The 19,997-nt window shown below is 43.7% G+C and overlaps 2 protein-coding genes across 3 annotated transcripts in view; one reads left to right on the top strand and one right to left on the bottom strand.

The window, feature by feature from the left end:
- Nucleotides 1–1,325, bottom strand: part of PDE11A (phosphodiesterase 11A) — a 118,399-nt gene extending 117,074 nt beyond the window's left edge. The window contains exon 1 of the mRNA XM_048309402.1: nt 6–1,325. Coding sequence (XP_048165359.1) covers nt 6–824 — 819 coding nt within the window. The 5' untranslated portion in view covers nt 825–1,325. The remainder of the gene's footprint in view (nt 1–5) is intronic.
- Nucleotides 1,326–6,032: 4,707 nt separating this feature from the next.
- RBM45 (RNA binding motif protein 45) lies at nt 6,033–18,745 on the top strand. Of its 2 annotated transcripts, none has more exons than XM_048309487.1 (10): nt 6,033–6,391; nt 7,800–7,922; nt 8,047–8,173; nt 9,889–9,999; nt 10,354–10,533; nt 11,268–11,397; nt 12,622–12,718; nt 13,097–13,263; nt 14,587–14,783; nt 18,411–18,745. In XM_048309487.1, exons 1-9 carry the CDS (start codon nt 6,113–6,115, stop codon nt 14,777–14,779), a joined length of 1,407 nt encoding a protein of 468 aa, XP_048165444.1. In that variant the 5' UTR covers nt 6,033–6,112; the 3' UTR covers nt 14,780–14,783; nt 18,411–18,745. The 2 variants fall into 2 exon arrangements, with proteins under 2 accessions (XP_048165444.1, XP_048165445.1); XM_048309488.1 differs by lacking the exon at nt 18,411–18,745 and adding an exon at nt 15,609–18,384.
- Nucleotides 18,746–19,997: the final 1,252 nt, after the last annotated feature.

Here is a 19,997-nt window from a genome sequence, read left to right as displayed (position 1 = left end):
CCTACCTGGTAGGCGTCGGGAATGTTGACCGTCTCTCCGTGCTCCGCCACGTAGCCGATGATGCCCTTGCCCCAGGGCACCTGCACCTCGTTGCTGTCCTCGGTGGAGCCGCAGGGCAGCAGCGGGGTGCCGGCGTGCACATCGAAGAACTTGGAGACCAGGGTCTTTTTGCCGGCGGAGGTTCCCTCTACGAGGAAGAGGGATCCCCGGTCCGCGTCCACCATGAGGCAGACGAAGATGAGAATCTTGTAGCTGAGGCTGGTGAGGTCCAGGTCATTGGAGATGTCCTTGACCAGTTCCAGGAAGAACTGGCGCTCGTTGTGCTCCTTGAGGTAGCGCTTGTAGTCCAGGGCGGTGGGGGGGTACTGGGGCAGGCTGACGCGGGACTCCAGCAGGGCGCTGAGGATGTGGGCGGTGGTGGGGGGCAAGGAGCTGGCTTTCCGCAGCAGCGCCCGCCGCCGCACGCTGCTCAGCGGCTCCTGCGCTCGGGCGTGCACATGCTCGTCGTAGGTGAGGTTGACGTGGATAGCCTTGGAGCGGGCGAAGCTCTTCCGCAGCTCCTTCTGGGACGCTCGGCGCTGCAGCCCCCCAGGACTGGGACCGGGGCCGGGACCGCCGGGACCGCCCGCGCTCCCCCAGCTCCCGGCGGGGCCGTCGCTGCTCCGCCGCTCCTCCGACGGGCCGGCAGCGGGGGCGGCGGGGACGGCAGGCGCTTTAGGGAGCGAGTTCTTCCTCTGCAGCCACTTCTCCACCAGCTCCGGGTGCCTCTCTAGGAAACTTTCCACCGCCGCCACGTCGAGGCCGGCATCGCCGGCGGCTGCCATGGTGCCGGCGGCGGGGGCGGCTCAGGCCTCGGGAGCTCCCTCGCTGGCCATGCCCCGCCGCCGCCACGTGCTGCTGCTGCCGCCCCGACGGCCGCCCCGGAGCACGGGGGATGCCGGCAGCCCCGGCGAGGGGCCGCTTCTGCCCCTTGCCCAGGCCCCTCCTCAGCGGCGCGCCTCCTTCTCGCCTTCTGCTTTCCCTCGCGACCTCCTTTTCCTGCCCACCACTCTTTATTATTAGTAGTAGTAGTATTCGTATTTTTTAGGTATTTTTTTGTGCTTCCAGGTTTTCAGCCTTTCTCCAGCTCTGGCCTCGGTTCCCGGTTCTGGGCCGCTCGCTCCCCTGGTGAGTCGGGCAGGCGGTGCCGCCGCGCCTCTGGAGATGCTCTGGGAGCGCTCGGGCAAACCCCTTCTGCCAAGTGCTGTCAGTGCTGGCGGCGGCTCCTGCGTAAGCCAGCCGGCAGACCACTGAGAAGGAGGGAGGGGAGGACGCGTGAGCCGAGCGGGGGGGCAGGCGGGTAGGAGGGAGAGCTGGCCGGGAGCGCTGGCAAGCCCCGCTGCGGGGGGGAGCACTGCCGCCCGCCCGGCAGCAGCCGCCTCGGCAGGGCGGGCGGGGCGCGCAGGGTCCCCGGCGGGAGGACCCCCGGCAGTGGGGAGCTGTGCTAGGGAGCTTCATTCAACAACATCGGGGGAGTGTGCGGGGGGAAAGGGAGGGGCCTTTTGTCTGTGATCCACGTTCGGGGAAGGGACGAACCCCGCCGCGGCTCCCGCCCGCGGTCCGCCGGAGAGGCGGCGGGAGGTAATGGGAGCGCTCCCGTTAAAGAGCTCTCATTTATACCATTATCTGAGCTGCTTCAGTACTTCAGGAGACAGGCAGGAAAACGGAGCCCTTCCAAGAATCCTGAGTGAATTCCGTTTCTTGAATCACTGAGTTGATTTGCGTACAGCCTCACCGCTGCGGAGCCCCGACTCTGCCCGGCGAGCACGGCTCCCGCGGGGTGTGAGGGGCACAGTGGGCTCTGCCCGCCCGGAGCCGCCCAGGGCTTTCTGCCGCAAGCCGCTATCCCCCGGGGCAGCTCGGCGGGAGCGGGCGCGCCCAGGCGCTCCTGGGTGTCCGCTCGGGCATCACTGGCTGCCAGACGGAAACCGACTGCACCAACAGCCGGCAGACGGACAAGGGTTATTTTTATGCGCACGTGGAGCACTTTTCATTGCTAAATCAATGCCTACGCATAAGCGATTGAAAAAACAGTCATGGATCTTAACACGTGAAAATGTTTTTAATGCGCTCACCAAAGCCTGAATGAAGGCGGCTTCAGAAATTCATGAATGGGAGTTCGGGTGGCTGGGAAAACACACGGGCAAACCTTCAACCAGACGAGATTCCGACCTGCCGGGGACCCTCCCCCTGCAGCAGCCCCTTACGGCGCGGGGTGCGGGCAGTGCTTGCAAGGAGAGGGAGGACTTTTTGGACACGTGTCGATAGCGCAGGCTGGTGCGCGGGTGTGAAGCGAGGAGGAAGGGCTATGTGTGTGTCCCGGGGGACCGCCGCGTCTCTCGCGGCAGTAGGGGTCACCCTCGGGGACTCCGTGCAGATGCTTCGGCTTGTGCAGCTCGGAGACTGCTTAGGAAGCCACGGACAAAGGGTTTCGACTCCCAGTCTCGGTGCCCGCGCTGTTGCAGGCTGAGCAGCAGTTCTCTCGCCGCCGCGGGTTCCCGTGCTGGGTTCCCGTGCTGGGTCCCCGTGCTTGCCCCCGCGCTCGGCGTGGTTTCATTCAGTTCTCCGGCTCTCCCCGCCGCGCAGGGATGCTGCCGCAGGAGGACGAGCGCTCCATTGAGAAACCGCGCCGCCGCCAGCCCACATCGGCAATAGGGCAGCGGGGGCGGCGCGCAGGCGTGCGGGCAGCCGGGGCGGGGGGCGCAGCCCCCGGCAGCAGCCCCCGGCGCTCGGGGGCCGGAGGAGGGAGCCGGAGGAGGGAGCCGGAGGAGGGAGCCGGGAGCTAGCCCGGCCCTGGGCGGTGCGCGGCGGCCGGGAAGGGCCGCTCTGGGCCCGCCGCACCGTGCCCCGCCCGACTTGCGGAGGGCGCCCGGCTGCAGAGCCCGCGGCGAGTGGGCTGCGGGGCGAGGGGGCGGAAGGCGGGGAGGTCGGAGAACACGGTCTAGGGGAGTCGTGCCCGAGCTGCTCGCACCTCTAAAGAAGCCGAGCTCTTTCCATACAGGTAGCTTGGGCGAGGGCAAGGCTGTGTAAGCGTTTCCGAGCGCGCTGCCGGAGCTGTGACGCAAAGAGGTTTCACAGGCGGCGGCGGGCGCAGCCCCTCGGGCTGAGCCGCCGCTGTCACGGGGCCGGTGGCGGTCCCGGAGTCCCCTCGCCGCCCCGGGGCTGCCGCTGAGCCGCCCCCGGCGGTGCTGCCCCGAGCCCGAGCTGCATTTGCGGTTTTGCAGCGCTGGCACAAACACTCCACTTGCACAAAGAAATCGCATGAGCTGCTGGAGGCCAGCCCGGCGCGTACCCCCAGCTCTCAAGCGAAGACCTTGGGTGCGAAATAATTGTATGCAAGTAATTCTTACCATCTCACTGTGGTAAGGTTTGGTTTGAGCACGCACACCAATGTTTACTACAAAATGGCTACTGTGTGTGTATGTATGTTCTGTATGTAAACACTAAAAACAACTTAGTGTTTCTGTAAGTCTAGGTATAAACTAGGCCCTTGATAGTCTTGCGGCATCTTTAGCTTATTTGCTGGGATTTTATGCATAGGATTTGATTACATCAGAAATCTGCATATTGACAGTCTCTCAAACAGCAGGCAAGACTGAAGAAAGTAAATCTGTAGTTGTCTCCATTGCATGAAATACATAGTGAACAATTTACTGTAGCAGTTTAATTGTAAAGAACTGTGGAACCCAAAATCCGTGTAAAGATGAAATGTGACAAAGATGATTACATTGATTTGACTGTTGTGTAACTTGCACGGGCTTTGGACATGCTGTCAGGATAAAAACTGGTTCAGAAGCCTGGCCTGGTGTGCATTGATGGATATTAGGAGAAAACTGGGGTCTCTGTTCTGTCTGCAGGGCGAGTTAAACAAGCACAGCGTACACTGGGCTGCAGCCTCATGTGTTGGCCTGAAATAGATTAGTGTCAGCCTTTTGTGGGAGGGCAAAAATAGGAAAATAGATTTTGTCAATGCCATGGGATTTTGCTGCCTTTGTAATTTTATAGGTATGCTGCAGTGAGGTACAGGCAGCTTACATTTGATGCATCTGAGGTATGATGCACCTTTTGTCAGCAGGGATGCAAAATGCCAACTCAGACAGCAGTGCAGGCTTTAGCCAGTTCCACCTGGTTTCCTTGGGTACAACATACAGAAATGCCCTAAGATGCCCTAAAAGAATCAGAAGGGGAAATGTCAGTGCATTTCTCAGGCATAGTGTGTTTCTCTGTTCAGAAGGGCAGTGGAATAGCACTCCTCAAAACGCAATTGGGAAAACCACTTGAGAAAAATTTGTCATTTGGGGAGATGCTTTATTACTCTAAACAGTCTGAAAAGGGGAAGTAGTCCAGTAGAATCCAGGAGAATGGGAGCATAAATGATGTATAATATAAAATTCACAAGGTATACTTTGTGTCACTTTAATAACTAAAATAGAAATCCTTTTTGCATCATGGGGAGTTGCAGTTCTTTGCATCACTTCATGTACAACTGCTTACTGCTTCTAAACTATGTGAATATCTTTGTAATTCCAATATCCAGAAGATCCAAATATAATTCATGCCGTTTTTTAAAATGAGCATGAGAGTGACATGAAATTTCTCAAGGCTGTGCTCCATTGAAGGACATCAAAAAAAGGGTTGTCAATAGCCACTTCCTGGAATCTCTTGACAGAAGTAGAAAAAAACATTATTGTTTCCTTCCAAACCTGCTAAAAGCTGTGTCTTTCAACAGAAGCCTGCTCTTGTAACTGAAGACTACTGGAATACCTGTAATGACATGTTCACATTTCTCTTCTGTCCTCCAGAGCTGACTCTTCCCATTGTCTAAATGTAATTTATATATCACTTTGCTTTCTTTTAAAAACTTGTAGTAACATCGGTATGATTTGTTCACTACAATTTTAATGGGAAAAAATAGTTACTATATGCTGATGATACATTGAAGGAAATTCCAGTATAAAGTGAATGTCACAAAACGTTTCCTAGAAATCACAGAAAAAAAAAAGTCGTACAATTCTAAAGCACTTTAGTAACCAGAAAAAAACCCAAATGACAGGACACAGAACTGTATTTGTAATTCATAGCTCGATTCAAATAATATAATTTATATTCAAATAATAGAAATAAACCCAATGAAAGCCACACAGAATACTTCCCGTTTTACACGTTCCACTGTTCTCCAAGACTGTCTCTGTGAAAAGCACAAGAAAAACCAAAAGTCATAGCGTAATAGTAGGGGATGGTATTAAGTCAAGCAAAATAACTGCAGCACGCCATGATGCCAGTAGAGGGTAGTGACCAGCAAACAAAATCTAAAAGCTCTCCAGAAAAAGAAATTAAAATCTGCCCATTGGCACTACAGTGTTCTGGGAAAGCTGTAAACCTTCTGACCTGCTGTACTGAGTATTGGAAATTGTACCAATGTTTTAATACAGGGAATGAGGATTTTTGTTTCTGTGGCACTGTAGTTGAGATTCATCTGCAGTAATGCAAAGTTGACAGTTGTAAGTAAGTCCTTGTAAGGCTTTCTATCATGCCTCTAAAGAAAAATCTTTTTTCATGTATGTCCCCTCCAACACTGTACCTTATTTATGTCACCTCTTAGTTTTGCCTTTATTTTTGTTTGGACCTGAGTTAAGAAAATCCTGCAGCTTGTCCTGTTGTACAGCCAAATAAACCCCAAAGTTTTGGTCCTGTCTTGTGCTTTCCATCTTTTCCAACAGTGTGGCACTGAGAATATTTCTGAATAGAGATCATGTTACTTTTTTCAACACAACCCGTTTAGAAAAAATACCAAATGTTATCACGTCCTTCTGCTTGACAACTGCATCTGTTTACGTGAAAGAGAGGGGGAATTTCTGCATATTTAATTTGCTTGTGAGAAGTAACAGGAAGGATGCGCGCCGCCCGACCTCCATCCGTGCGGCGGCTGCGGGTGCGCGGGAGCGGCCGCTCGGGGGCGGGCGCGGGGAAGCGGCGGCGGAAGGGGCGGGCGCGCTGTGTCCCCGGCGGAAAAGGCGCTGCCGCGCTGCCCTGCTGGCCCGCGGGAGAAGCCTGCCGTGCTCGGGGCCGCGCCATGGAGGAGGGCAGCGGCGTCCGCCTCTCGGCCGAGTGCCTGGACGAGCCGCCCAACAGCCGCGTCTTCGTGGTGCTGGGCAAGGACACCGGCGAGGCGCTGATCCGGGAGCGCTTCTCCCCCTTCGGGGACATTCAGAACATCTGGCTCCTGCGGGACAGGCGAACCAACGAGTCCCGCGGCATCGCCTTCATCAAGTTCGCCCGCAGCTCGCAGGCTTGCCGGGCCATGGAGGAGATGCACGGCCGCAGCCTGCTCCCCGACACCAAGCCCATCAAGGTAGGGGCGGGCGGGGGCGGGCCCGGGGGAGCGGGGGCGGGCCCGGGGGAGCGGGGGCCGGGCGGGGGCGGGCCCGGGGGAGCGGGAGCCGGCCCGGGGGAGCGGGAGCCGGCCCGGGGGAGCGGGAGCCGGCCCGGGGGAGCGGGAGCCGGCCCGGGGGAGCGGGAGCCGGCCCGGGGGAGCGGGAGCCGGCCCGGGGGAGCGGGAGCCGGCCCGGGGGAGCGGGAGCCGGCCCGGGGGAGCGGGAGCCGGCCCGGGGGAGCGGGAGCCTCGCCGGCCCCTCCCGGTCACATCCACCCGCGGCTCTCGTGGGGAGCGCCGGGGCCCGTCCGCGCCCTGAGTTCCCACCGGTGGCCTCAGCTGTAGCAGGCCTGCGGAAAACAAGCACGATAGATGTGAATAAATAGGACTGTATAGAACTGTCTGTGCAAGTATGTTTTATATTGGTTTTGTAGCTTGTGAACACTTTACAAAACTTTTTTTTTTTTTTAATTTATGGAACTGTTCTGTCAGCTTTCAGTTTCCTGATTGGTTTTCCTATTCGCCAAGTACTAAGAAAATATGAATGAGTTTGAAGAGTGAAAGAAGGTGCCATGTGTTTAATTTGAAAATGCCACTGAGTCAGTAAAATGTTTTTTCAAGAACTTGCCATCAGAAGACAAAAGATCAAAGTTGCTTTCCTCATTCCCTTTCATGGCTATTAAAAAAATAAGAGCTCTGTGAAATCAGTTGCTACTTTTGCATAAGAGGCTTGTTTTGAAAGTTGTGTCTTTCTTACTTGACTGCTTTGTTGGTTTTTTGGGGTTTTTTTTGGGTTTTTGTTTTGTTTTTGTTTGTGATTTATTTGAGCTTTTTTTTCTTGATTGTCTTTTGGTGTGCATTTCTGAGATGAAATTTGTTTCAATAACTAAAAAATATTTTAACAGTAACAGATACGAGAAGTTAGGATCCTTCATAGAGCAGTAGACCTGTAAACCTGGCCCAGCTGAGTAGTGAACTGCAGTAGCAAGGCTTTATTAAGCTGCTAGGCTTTCTTGTTTGTTTGCTTGCTTATTTGTTTTTACTACTGCTATACTAGGCCTGTTACAGTAATGCATTCTTTGCTACCTCATGTGTCCCGGTGATGTTGACAGTGCTGCTGAATCAGCAGTGGTATTTCTCACCATTCCTCATTATTCCCAGTAAGAACTTCTTCTGGCCCCTGTTGGGTTCGGGAAACTATTCGAGGTTTATTATATTTTTAGGTCTTTTACCACAGGTGGTCATAAATGTTCTTTTCTTTCCATGCTAAGAAGGTCAGCGTATGTGAACAATAAATGCAAAGCCAGTTAAACTATTTTACTTGCTTGTTGATAGATGTCTTAGACCCTTTAGCCAGTAATTAGTGTTTCTGTAATTATTTCATTAGGTATTTATTGCACAGTCAAGAGCTTCTGGAAGCCACCGAGATGTCGAAGATGAGGAGCTTACACGAATCTTTGTTATGATACCGAAAACCTACACGGAGGAGGATCTGCGAGAGAAGTTTAAGGTACTTAAACTTTCTGTAGTTATTTTAAAATGCCTTTTTCTAAATTTATCAGAAGGACTTAGCACATGGAACTTTTCATGGTTTTTCAAATATTGGAAATTAAAATGTTTTTTAATCGTTCCAGATGTATGGAGACATTGAATATTGCAGCATTATTAAAAACAAGACTACTGGAGAAAGTAAAGGTTTGGGCTATGTCAGGTACTTGAAACCATCGCAAGCTGCCCGAGCAATTGAAGAGTGTGATAGAAGTAAGAATCTAAGTGAATTCTTTAAGGGCTCTTTTGCAATAAGTGTGTATCATGATAATGTACCTTTAATTTTTAGTTTTGTTTGCAGGTAAATTATTCTTGATGTAAAAACATCTTGAGACAAAGTTCTATTGCAAATAAATAATAGCATTGTTAACATTCAGTGAGAACAGTCACCTGATTACATTTTTTCAGGGACAAACTGCAAATAAGATCAGTGAGAAGAGTTTGGAAATGGATACAGAATTTTCTTTTATACATTATTATTGGTCTGCAGTGTAGGCTTCATACACAGGACAGAATTTTCATGTGTCCTTGGGAATAGGGAGTTTTAATCCAATGTATTTGATGTAAAATTAATTTTTATATAAAATACACTTCATGATACATGGGGATGCTGTTGTGATAACATTTATTTAAGAACAAATCCAAGCTAACTGAAATTTGGGGAAGGGTGCTTGATTTTGTTTAGTGTCATGGTTTATCTGTTACAAAGTGAAAGACTTTGTATGCTTATTTATTACCAGCCATTTGGTGAGGCACTGGAACAGGTTGCCCAGAGATGTTGTGGGTGCTCCATCCCTGGAAGTGTTCAGGGCCAGGTTGGATGGGGCTCTGAGGAACCTGGTCAGTGGAAGGTGTCCCTGCCCCAGACAGGGGGTTGGAACTCAACAAGCTGTAAGTTTCCTTCCAACCCAAACCATTCTGTGATTCTATGGTTTGTCATTTATGCTCTAGTACCAAAAGTTAATGAATTTGAGTGAGGCTGATGGAAGGCCAAAAGATGTCAGGAGCTGGAAGCGCAAGACTTCGGAGGAGAGGCAGAGGGAATTGGGTTTGCTCATCCAGAAGAAGAAAGGTTTCCCCAGAAGCCTAACAGCAGTCTTTCAATCCAACCCCCTGTTCAGTGTTGCTTAATCACAAGTATGAAACAACTTGGTGTGTGGATGTGGGTGTGGTTGTTTGTTAGGTTTTTGTTTTGTTTTGGGTTTTTTTTATGGCTTTGTTTGTTTCTTTTTTTTTCAGTAATATATGTGGTGGTTCTGCATTGTATATATCATAAGTGGTTCTACAGGAATTATATTTGTGCATAGGGATATGAGCCTGAGATTACTTAGCAGTCAAATTTTATTTCCTATTTGCTGTGAGGCTAAAATGAAATTAGTTGGATAGCTTGATAACCTCTTTATTTCATAAAAGCAAAACCTAGATCAGTGTAAAACATCCACAAAATACTGTTTTAGCACAGAAGTTCAGGTGATGGCTTCTGGAGCATTTCAGAATCCTGCTAAGTATCACAGAATGGTTGACGTTGGAAGGGACCTCTGGAGGTCATCTAGCTCAATGACTTGGGTCAGGCAGGGTCACCTGGGTACTGGTGGCCCAGGACCATGTCCAGGTGACTTTTGAATATCCCTGTACATGGAGACTCCATAGGCTTTCTGGGCAAGCTGTGCCAGTGCTCAGTCACTCTCATGGCAATTAGCCTCTGTCATGCTTAACTTGTGAGTAGGAGTAACTCCGTTTCAAAGCTGTTAACTTTCACAAAATTGTTATGGCAGACTTCAAGAGTTATAGTTTAGTTATTCCTCTAAAGCCAGCACTTACTGGGTTTTCTGAGTAATGTTCTAAATATGGGACTTGGGAGAGTGTGGGCCTGGTCAGATAACTGAGATGTGCTGAGGTGGTTTTATGTGTGTGGTTGTTTCTTTCAGGCTACAGGGCCATTTTGGCTGAACCTAAAAATAAGTCATCTGAGTCTTTTGAACACGATTATTACAGTAATAATATGAGGCAAGATCTAAGAGGAAATACACTTCCATTTTGTAAGTCACAGCTTTTTACCCTGAAAATGATTTGTAGGCTCCAGTATGGTCATTAAATAAGAATGTGGTTTGGAGGAAGGGAAGCTGATGGAGGCTTAGGTCAACACTTCAATAGTAGATTGGGTATTGAAGTTAGAAACTAGCCAGGTGTTTCATCTCTCTATTTTTACGGCTTGCTTTGCTCTGGTTGGCCAATTATTTTGTGACCTGCACTGGTGAAATCAACACGGGACCTTTATATATAATATAATTGTATATAATTCACTTGGATTACTTTTAAGAGTTGAATGCAGCATATGCGTGAAATGAAGGCATGCTGGTGTGATGACTCAGATTGTTTTGTTGATTCTTGAGGTATGCAGCCAGAATTTTGTAGCTTTGAAAAAACTGAGACCAGGATTCAAGAACCAGTCTCCAAACGCCTGTCAGTGGTATCACGGCTCCCCTTTATTCAAGAGCAGCTGTTTGCCCTCTTTGATTTAGTTCCAGGATTGGAATATTGTGATGTTCAGCGAGACCCTCATACCAACAGTGGTAAGTAAAAGAACAAAAGGTTTTTGTCTTTTTTTCTCTGAACGGAATCCCTTGTAATTGTACTTCACTTAATTTGTATTGCAAAATACAGTTTTGTTGGAAACAAGCAGTGGTTGCTGCTATCACTGCATAAACTCAAGAATTCAGTTTTGTTTGAACCCCTGTTTACAGGTAGCCCTTAAGGGATTATGCCTTTACTTTCAGATAATAAAAACTCAAGAGGGTTAGAGTCAAAGTAATGATAAGTGGGTTTTGGTTGAATTAATAGTTTGAGGCAGAATAAATGAAGAAAAAGTTGTCAGAAATTATTAAAGTAAAATGTTCTCTAAGCAGATCTTTTGAATTTTCATTCTGAAATGTGTGTGTGTAGAAGTTGACACAAGTAAAATGAAAGTTGAAATTCACTGTTGATGGGATAATTGCATTTTTAAATAAAATTATGTATCCTTTTGTTACTAATTCTGGAGTAGTGAGGAAGTCATGTTTTCACTTGTGTGGTTTTACTGCCAGCTTTTCAAGTTAGCATAAATACAGCTCATCTGTCGCTAGTTAACTTCATCGAAGTTTCCTTCACGAATAAAACTGATGAAGTAGTAATGATGTATGCTAAAAAGACTTAAGAATTTTGTGTCATCCATGCCTGATGAGCTGTTTAAACGAATTGCTTACATGAGGGTAGTTTGTCCTGAGGATTTACCTGTCTCCTGGTGACACTGTGTGCACTGTGTTTGCAGGGTACGCTGTGATTCAGTACAGCACTGCTGCCTCAGCTATATATGCCAAGTACAAACTACACGGGTTTGAGTATCCTCCTGGAAATCGACTAACTGTCATTTTCCTAGAAGATGGGAATGATAGCTCAGAGTAAGTACAACCTACAGAGTTGTAAGTTGTGTTCTGGAGAGCAAAATATAAAATAAACACATTTTTAAGAGAAGACGTAACATCAGTGTCACTGTGAGCTTGTGCCATGCTTGCAGATAGTATTTTCTGAAACTCTTTGGTTTGGGGTTTTTTTTTTTTTTTTGAGTGGTTTAGAATAAGCCTTTTGAAACTTGGTAGTCTTTGATAAAGATTAAAACACATATTTTTAAGATGCTATGGAAAAATCTTGAATTTGGCAAGAATCTGTCAATATATCTGTAACATGTAACAAGGCTGGAATGTACTTTTGATGAGGTTTTTGAATTAGAACCAGACTTAGGTACTTTGTCTCTTGGCTGTGTTTGCAGGAGTGCAAGCAGTAGCTTTGTGAAGCACATATGTAGAGTAAAGCATTTGGGTGCTGAGGATCTGATATTGGTACAGTATGGGGAATTCTCAGGTGTTTGATCATTTCTAACTTCTTCCTATGTTTTGAATGCCCAGTACAAGTTGGAGCAGCTTAGGTACTCTCCTGCAGTGAATTTTTTGCCTTAGTTTCATCCTAAAGGAGTCTAGTTCATGTCAAACCTGTTCTGGGAGATGAAGACAGTAAGGAGGGACAGTGGAGAGATTCACTTCAGAAGTACGTGCCTGATCTGAACTGAAACCGATGTTCATTGCAACCTTCATTCTCCAGTAATTCCTAGATGGTCTAACAACACAGGCTGTGTATTTATGCAAAAAGCAACTGCTTTTTCTTACTCTGCATCAGAACAAAGAAAAATCACTGGAAAATGAGGACTGGAAGTAAACTCTCTGATAATATTTTGGTTTCTGAACTGAATCTCTGTGCTCTTTTCCGAAACGGGTGAAGTTTTTCTGTCCCTTTTGCTTTTTAGTCATCTCTCAGAAAATGTAGTGGACTCTTGTAGAGACAAGTCAATCTTTTTTTCCCCTAGAGTGTTAAAAAGCCCAGAGAGTAGTTTTGTGTATCTGTAAGTGGTAATGAATGAATGTCTTCAGTGAGTTGCAGCTAGCATGCAGGCTTTCAGATCTCTCTGTAGGCTGTCATGAAAGCCTGTCTTGATTTTCATCATGTACATGACATAACAGATTTCTAGAGATACTCTGATGTGTATTAAAACTTACTTTCTCTTGCTAAATTTAAGATTTCCATAACTTAGCTCTTTCTTTGAAGTAGTTTATTATCACTTCTGCTTGCAGCCTTATCAGGAAAATGGCAACACAGCTGGTAACAGCGCAGGTGTCGTCAGCGCTGCGCAGTAACAGCGCGATCGTTCAGCAGTACAGGACGCCTCCTGTAAGTTCACGTCATGGATGGTGTTGGTGTTCTTCTGAATTGTTGTAAGAAACTTCACATATGCCAATAAAGAACGCTGCTCACTTGCTTCTATAAACTGTTCTACATGCTGCATTTTTAAGATGTACCTCTGGTTGGTTAGTGCATTTTATTCCCTGAAAAGGTGTCTGACCTTACTTGAATTTATTGTCCAATCTAATGAAATAACCAAAGTAAATAAAGTAAGATAATAAATAATAATAAATAAATAAAATAAAGATTAGCACTCACAAGGCCTATTTATGTCCTGTGATGGAACAAAAATGGTAAGAAAGGTAAAATTACTTCCTGTGCCCCCCCCCCACCAGTTAACTTACACTTGGCGTTTTTCTGTTTCAGCAAGCATTTGGAGGAACTTCTGGCCCACAATTGCTGCAGCCCCAAACAGATGCCATACTTCCACCACCCAAAAAAAAAGTTCCACCTGACACTTCTGTGAAGGAAAGGCTTTTCATACTTTTTCATCCCCATCCTTTACCCGTAAATGTACTGGAGGATGTGTTCTGGTAAGACTCTATTTACAAGTAAGTGTTCCCTAACAAAAAGAAATCAAACTAGGAAATATTTAAAGTAAACACTGAAAATAAAAAAGAGGGCCTTAAAACTCTTTTCAGAAAGGGCAGTAGACAGTGACCAGTAAGTCATAAGTGAACAGTAGGTAACAGCTGCTTTTTGAAAGAAGTGTGTAATGGGATTCACGTTGAACCATAGATGCAATGTCGTCAGTGTAGCAGCGTTGTTATCAATTAACTTAATCTGAAGTCAAATGTCTAGTCTTCTAATGTTGATTTTTAACCAAAAAATGTAGTACTTGCAGTTACTATTTCCTAGTTCATTTTTCATTTTCTTTTACATATTTCTGTAAGGCATTTAACTATTTTGATAAATTTCCACAGTAACTTAGGGGGAGCAAGTATAGGGTGTTGTTTTTCTGATACATTATAATGGTTTGCATCCTACTAACACTATTTTAATCATTCTTTCTATCTCCCTGTGTGGAGCAAAGACTTGAGACAATTTTTGCCATCTTTAAAAAAATCAATAGTTAACAGTTCTCCAGTATTTTATAGTATTTATTTGTAGTATACTCTTGAAGAGAGAGGTGTTTCCCTTTTCTGATGGTTTGAATTTGCAATAAATCTTTGGAAAGCCAAAATATTTTCAAAGCACCAGGAGAGGAAAATGTGTGTGAAATTTAAAATTGTACCTATTTGATATAGTGGATTTTCTTAATCAGATGCTGGAGGAGGAAAAGGCCCTGCACTCGAGTCTTGACACTTCAGTATAACTTCCGTAAGAAGCAAGCAGACTATTTAAAAAAAATATTTAAGAATCTGTCTAGGAATCTCCTGAGTACTTGAAAATCTCTATTTTTCCCTGAAGCTGTAGTGCTTGTTTTCTCAGTCATTTTGGTGAGACCTTTTTTGAAAAGAATCGCAACTGAGCAAGTTCATTTAAGTGAGATGCAGGTTTAGGTTCTAAATTATCTGCTGGCTTGGGTGTGTATGTCTTACTTTTGGTTGGTTTGGATTTTTTTCTTGTTTTGTTTTTGTGGGGTGTTTGGGGACTGTAGTATTTATTGGCATTACATATTCTTTTGAATAAGAGAGGAATCGCTGATGTTTATGGTTCTATCGTAATATTTCATAGAAAACATTACCTGTGAACTTCTGGTGTTCGTTTGTGTTTCTGCCCATAATTCAAGGGAAGGGAATATGCAAATTGAGAGCATAGATATAAGAACACTGTTTTCACAGTTAATAAATCATACATCAGATTGGAAATGTTGCAGGAAAATCTGTAAATTTTCTGTTCTTTTTCCCCCCCAGTCGTTTTGGACAATTGATAAATGTTTATCTTGTTGCTGGAAAAAACGTGGGCTATGCAAAATTTGCAGACAGAGCAAGTGCCAGCGAGGCCATAACTGCATTGCATGGCAAGATTGTGAACGGGGTGAGGCTGAAAGTGAGGTTGGCAGACTCGCCCTCGGAGGAGCCCAACAAGCGCCAGAGAACTTACTGAGCAGGTGAGTACTCCCTACCCAGCCTGAGCTCCTTCTTACCCTGAGGTCCAGCTACCTGAAATAGTGAGAGGCAAAGATTTTGAAGTTAGATACAAACATATAATGATAAACTTTAAATCTATTCTTAGTTAGCAAATTGAAATAGAATTCTTGAGATATCTGGGTGTGTATACACATACATGTATATATATATAGGTGTGTGTATGCACTTATATGTGCACTTTATTTTAGCAACAATCAAATTTTATAATTCTTGAAAAAAATATGAACCAGTTGATAAAAATTAATCTGGGTGTTCATAGAAATATCATTTTTGTACATGAGAGGATCAGTTGACATTGAAAAGAGTATGCAAAAATAAACAATGAAACAGACATAAGCTTGTGTGTGTCTTTTTTTTCATTACAATCACATGCCCTCCGTGGCATTGGATAAAGATGAAGAGTTGAGCCCTTGAAGGGCAGAGGAGTGAAGGGGTAAATTAAAAAAAAAAGTGGTGGGGGGACAGGTAAGGTTGTCAGGTGAAAGCGAAGCTTTGGGATATCTGGATCATCTGTGTCCTCAGAAATCAGGTGTAGCTGGAATATGTGATAGTGGGGAAAATAGAGCAGAGCCTGTGGTGAAGGAATTGAGATACATGTTTAAGATAATTAGTTTGAGAACTTACTGTTTGATGCTTATGGCCTGTGAAAGCTGGCTAAACTCCTAGAGAGGTTTTATTTTTTACTGACTTCAGGGACCAAAATTCAAGTGTTCTTTTAAAACATTGCTTTGCCTCAAGTTATATTGAATTTCATCACATTTTTAAATTATTTTTATTTCTTTCAGCATTAGGACTGTTGCCAAAGGAGAATATACTTGGGGGAGAAAAGGCTAAGCCCTGTTTTCTACAAAATAACTCTAAAATATTACTATAGCTTCCAGATATTTCCAGTACCATACTATCTTCTTAGGGTACATGAAGTTTTGGTTTAACTAATTCAGAAAATACCACATGACTGTCTTTGCATCAGTGTTTTCCCTCTAAGCTTCACTCCTTGTACCTTTCTTTGTATAGATCCTTTGTGACCCAAGAGTTGCAAAGACCAAAAAAAGCTCTTGCCCGAAGTGTTCTTTTTCTCCTAAGGACCTCCATGTTGCTCTTCTGATAAGCAGCAGATACTAAACCTGGCCTTAGTTTTTATACACAACTTTTGTTTTAAAAACTTGGATTTCTGGGCATTCTTTTTTCTGCATGGAATTATAGCTAAAACTATATAGAAACTTTCTTCTTAATCATCAGCTCTGGCGATTGCAATTTTAAGTAACTTGTACCCATGCTCTTATCTTTGTAAAAGTTTTCTTTGTTTATAATGTGACTTTTGCTCTCAGCAATAAAATCCCAGCCTCTGGGTCCCTACAGGAATAACTGTGAAGTGCAATACAATACCAGGTCTGCCTTGTGTACTTTTTACTAGAGAAGTGTAAATACTACATGCATCCCAAATTAGAAAAATTATTTATCCCTACTTTTTTTGTACACCAAATTCCTGATTCCTTGTCTCTTAGCAGGTTGTCTTGGCATCTGTCTCTTTTCAGGATAGACAGACAATTACTTGTTCATTTGTCCTTTGGTTGTTTCTCAAGTTCAAATGAAGTGGTACCTAAAAGGGAAGATTCCCTTTCAAAAGAGAATCACTTACATTTCCCATGTAAGTGATTTTACCACTGCCTGATTTTGCACTGGAATGACTGACAAGCTTTACAGTAATTTGGAGGCTTGTATTTTGCTTTCAGTTAAAGTGTTAAATTGTGCATGTGAAAGGAGGTGCAATTCTCTCTACCTCTGAAATAGTTGTGGATTTTTTTTAAGATTGAGAATATTAACTTTCTTCATTGAATTTTAGCTGTAGGAAATAATCTTTCTAGCCAAAACTTCTGTGAGTTTTCACTTAAGGAAATCATTGCCTCTTAATAAAATCCTTTCTAAAGTGCTGTTGTATTGCTTGCCTTTTGTCTCTAACAAGGTGACTGGATTTCTGAAATAGTCTTTTCTATACAAGGTTCTCTGATTAAAATCCATTATAAGACCTGTGAATTCTAGAATCTATATGAAAATAAATGTAATTCAATGGAATAATTAAGTAAAATATTAATTTTTTTCAACACATTTGAAGTTTTGCCCCAACACCTTTTTATGTAAATAATCTTTTTAAAATACAATTTACAAAATTGTTTCTTAAAAAAGGTTTTGTGGTAACAGTATACTACTCATAATGCTTTTGCAATGCAAACTTCTGACTCTAAGAACTTTCTTACCTTGCAACAAACTTTGTTTTATCAGGCAAATTTGAATACAGGTCTATTAATATTCTAAACTAATCCACCTAATGAGTTTTACAGGCTCTGGTTCTCCTAGAAGTCAATGAGAATTCAGTTGTTTATGTGAGTAGTTAAAAGTAGCAGAGAAAAGATGGAAGTACAGGCCAGTAAGGTTCTTTTAACCACTTTAAGTCCTAATGTAAGTTTTTGGGGGGTGAGATTATCCCCTCTTATGCTAAGTAAGTATTAATGGCTGAAATAATCACTTCAAACTATCTTGCTTTAAATCAGATTAGGCTTGAGAAGACAATGACACTGCATACTTCTAGGCAGTTGCTAAAAGCAGACCTGTCTTAATGATCTTGCTCTTGACCAGCTTGTGCTCTCCACTCAGGGCTTTGCATTATTTTGAGTATTTTGTGGAAACCTCACTGCAGTGTCTGATGCCAGTTACACAAATTGTGTCATTCTAAAATAGGAGAGGAAGGAAAGAATTTGCTATCTGTCAGAAGAATGCATTGTGAAATACCAATCAATCAATCTCTTCATTGCTGCCTAGTAGTTCTGTTTAAATACCAGCCCCGCCCTTGGAAAGAAAAATGCAAACCACTAAAAACGAGAGCCACAAGCAAACAAAACAAAAAAGGCAAGCTCACCCCAAGCATCTTTCACAAAGCATTCAGATAGTCCTTAGAAAGCAGAGCTTCTTGTGTTGGAAATGCCAGACACAGCTACTTGGAGCTAGGTTCTGTGGCTTTTAATGGTCATTGCTGATTGACTTCAACCCACAGCAAATGGATTCATTGCATTTTTTCCCTGAAAAAAGTTGGGTGTTTTAAATAATTATTTAATTACTTACTAAGTTGAAAAAAACACTTATTCTGCCATAAAATACTTGGTTTTTATTGTCTTGTTATTCTTGTCTGGAAAAAGTCCACATCACTGACTTGATTTGCATTCTTTTTTTTTATTTAGACCTTTTTTAAAATCCTGATGTTGATATGTATACATTTTAATGATTTACTGCTCTGCAAAAATGTTTTTAAAAAGTAATTGTATCATAGTTGTGATATACTTTGAAAAAATAGGTGTATTTGTATCAACAGTATACTGCAGAAAAAATGCTGGCTTTTACACATTGCTCAGAGAAAGAGGCACTTCTTTAAAAGTTAGAGAAGTATGCCTAAAACTTCAACATTATTCTTCTAAAGATATTGAAAGCCTTATTTATATGCTGTTGTAATGATTATATTTTATAGTATGTCCTTTAAAATAAAAATAGGTATGTTGCTTTTTGATACTATTTTTGTACTTGTGTTTTTTCTACAGAAACTAAGTAATGACATGACCCTCAGCTAGCTGACTGACTGACTGAAAACGTGACTAGACATGGTTCCTGTGGACAGTGACAGCTTTTTTCAGTGACAACTTTTTTTTTTTGTTAATTGTTACTTAGTTCATCTCTCTATGATCCTTTTCCTTTCTGAATATGCAGACATACAGTTTTGAAAATTATCTAGGCATTAAAAACTGTAAACTGGTGGTTGTTCTTGTAGTAGTATATAACCTTGTATTACAGAAATAGCTCTTGTTTTTACCTGAATCCTTCCTTATAAGATGGAAATTACAATGATGGAGGAAATAAAGGAGCCAGCATTTTCTGACTTGACTGGTTAATTTATAATGGTTCAGATTCTGTTAAAATAGAAGACATCTCTCATGATCCAAATTGCATTGAAAAGTGAAGTACAGCAGTAAATGCAAAGAAAATCAAGTAACTTTAACAACTGCTAGCAGACATGACAGTATTAATCTAGACTTAAAATAGCTGTAATCAAGAAAATAATTCAAAGTACATTCTTAAATATTTTGTTGCTTTGGGCCAAAGTTATTCATTATGCTGTTTAGTTAAAGGAACATTTGACTCTGTGTCAGACTACCAAAACTTCTTATATTTATCCTTTCTTATCCTGAGGTCTTTTGGCTATAACTGCGGGGAAACTGTGGAGTCTAAGGCTGTGGGTCTGGTTTTGTTAGTTTTGAGGGGTTGGGGTGTTTCTTCTTTTGGTTTTTTTCTTCCAGAAGCTTACAATGCATCTGTTCAAGTAGGAGTTGGACAAGTCAAGTTTTCAGCAGGATGAAGATGGTTTTGGCACTCATGGAGCGTAAATGAAGATAGTTCAAATAAGTATGTGCACAGAGAATTTTCAAATGCTATTACTTTCCCATGTATTCCTGTATACTACTTGTTGAATTGGAAATATCCTGTTTATTAAAATAACATGTACAGATAAAATTGAGGAATTCTAGTTGTATGTACTCTAGAGGAGAAGCATGCCCTTGGATGCTTCCTGCTTCACAGTATCTCCCATATGGTCCTTTGATCAATTGGTTCAGAAGTTTGAATTTAAAGTAACAAACCATGTTTTAAAAAAACCCCAATTTTTCTTTTTTAAAAAGAATATTGGAATTCAAATGATCAAATGGGAGCAAGTTGCAGAGTAAAGGTTGCCTAAGAAATCTTTTCCTTCCCCTCCATTCCACTCGTACCTGTTAAAATGCAGTCCTTGATGACTCACCAGCAGCTCTTTTCCCCAAGTGCAGTTGTTTCATTCAGCACAAGGAGCAGAATTGAATAAGGGCTGCATGGTTAACCAAGCTGTAAAATTCCTGCTTAATTTGGCATAGCTGTGTGAAATTAGTGAAAAAACAGGTTTGTGGTTGAGCCTGGAGAATTGGATCCTGTCTCTGACTCTAGCCTGACAGCTGTTTATAAGGAGGTTTGCAATTTCTCTTGTGTTCCCCTGAAAAAGTCCCAGTTTGGGTTGGTGTGTTGGGTTTTTTGTTTGTTTATTTGCTTGGTTTTTGTTGGTTTTTTTCCCCCCCCATCCTTCATGGTAAATTTCAGGTAGCATT

The sequence above is a fragment of the Corvus hawaiiensis genome, chromosome 7, assembly GCF_020740725.1.
Source record: "Corvus hawaiiensis isolate bCorHaw1 chromosome 7, bCorHaw1.pri.cur, whole genome shotgun sequence".
Lineage (NCBI taxonomy): Eukaryota > Metazoa > Chordata > Aves > Passeriformes > Corvidae > Corvus > Corvus hawaiiensis.
This window is presented reverse-complemented; position numbering and strand designations above follow the sequence as displayed.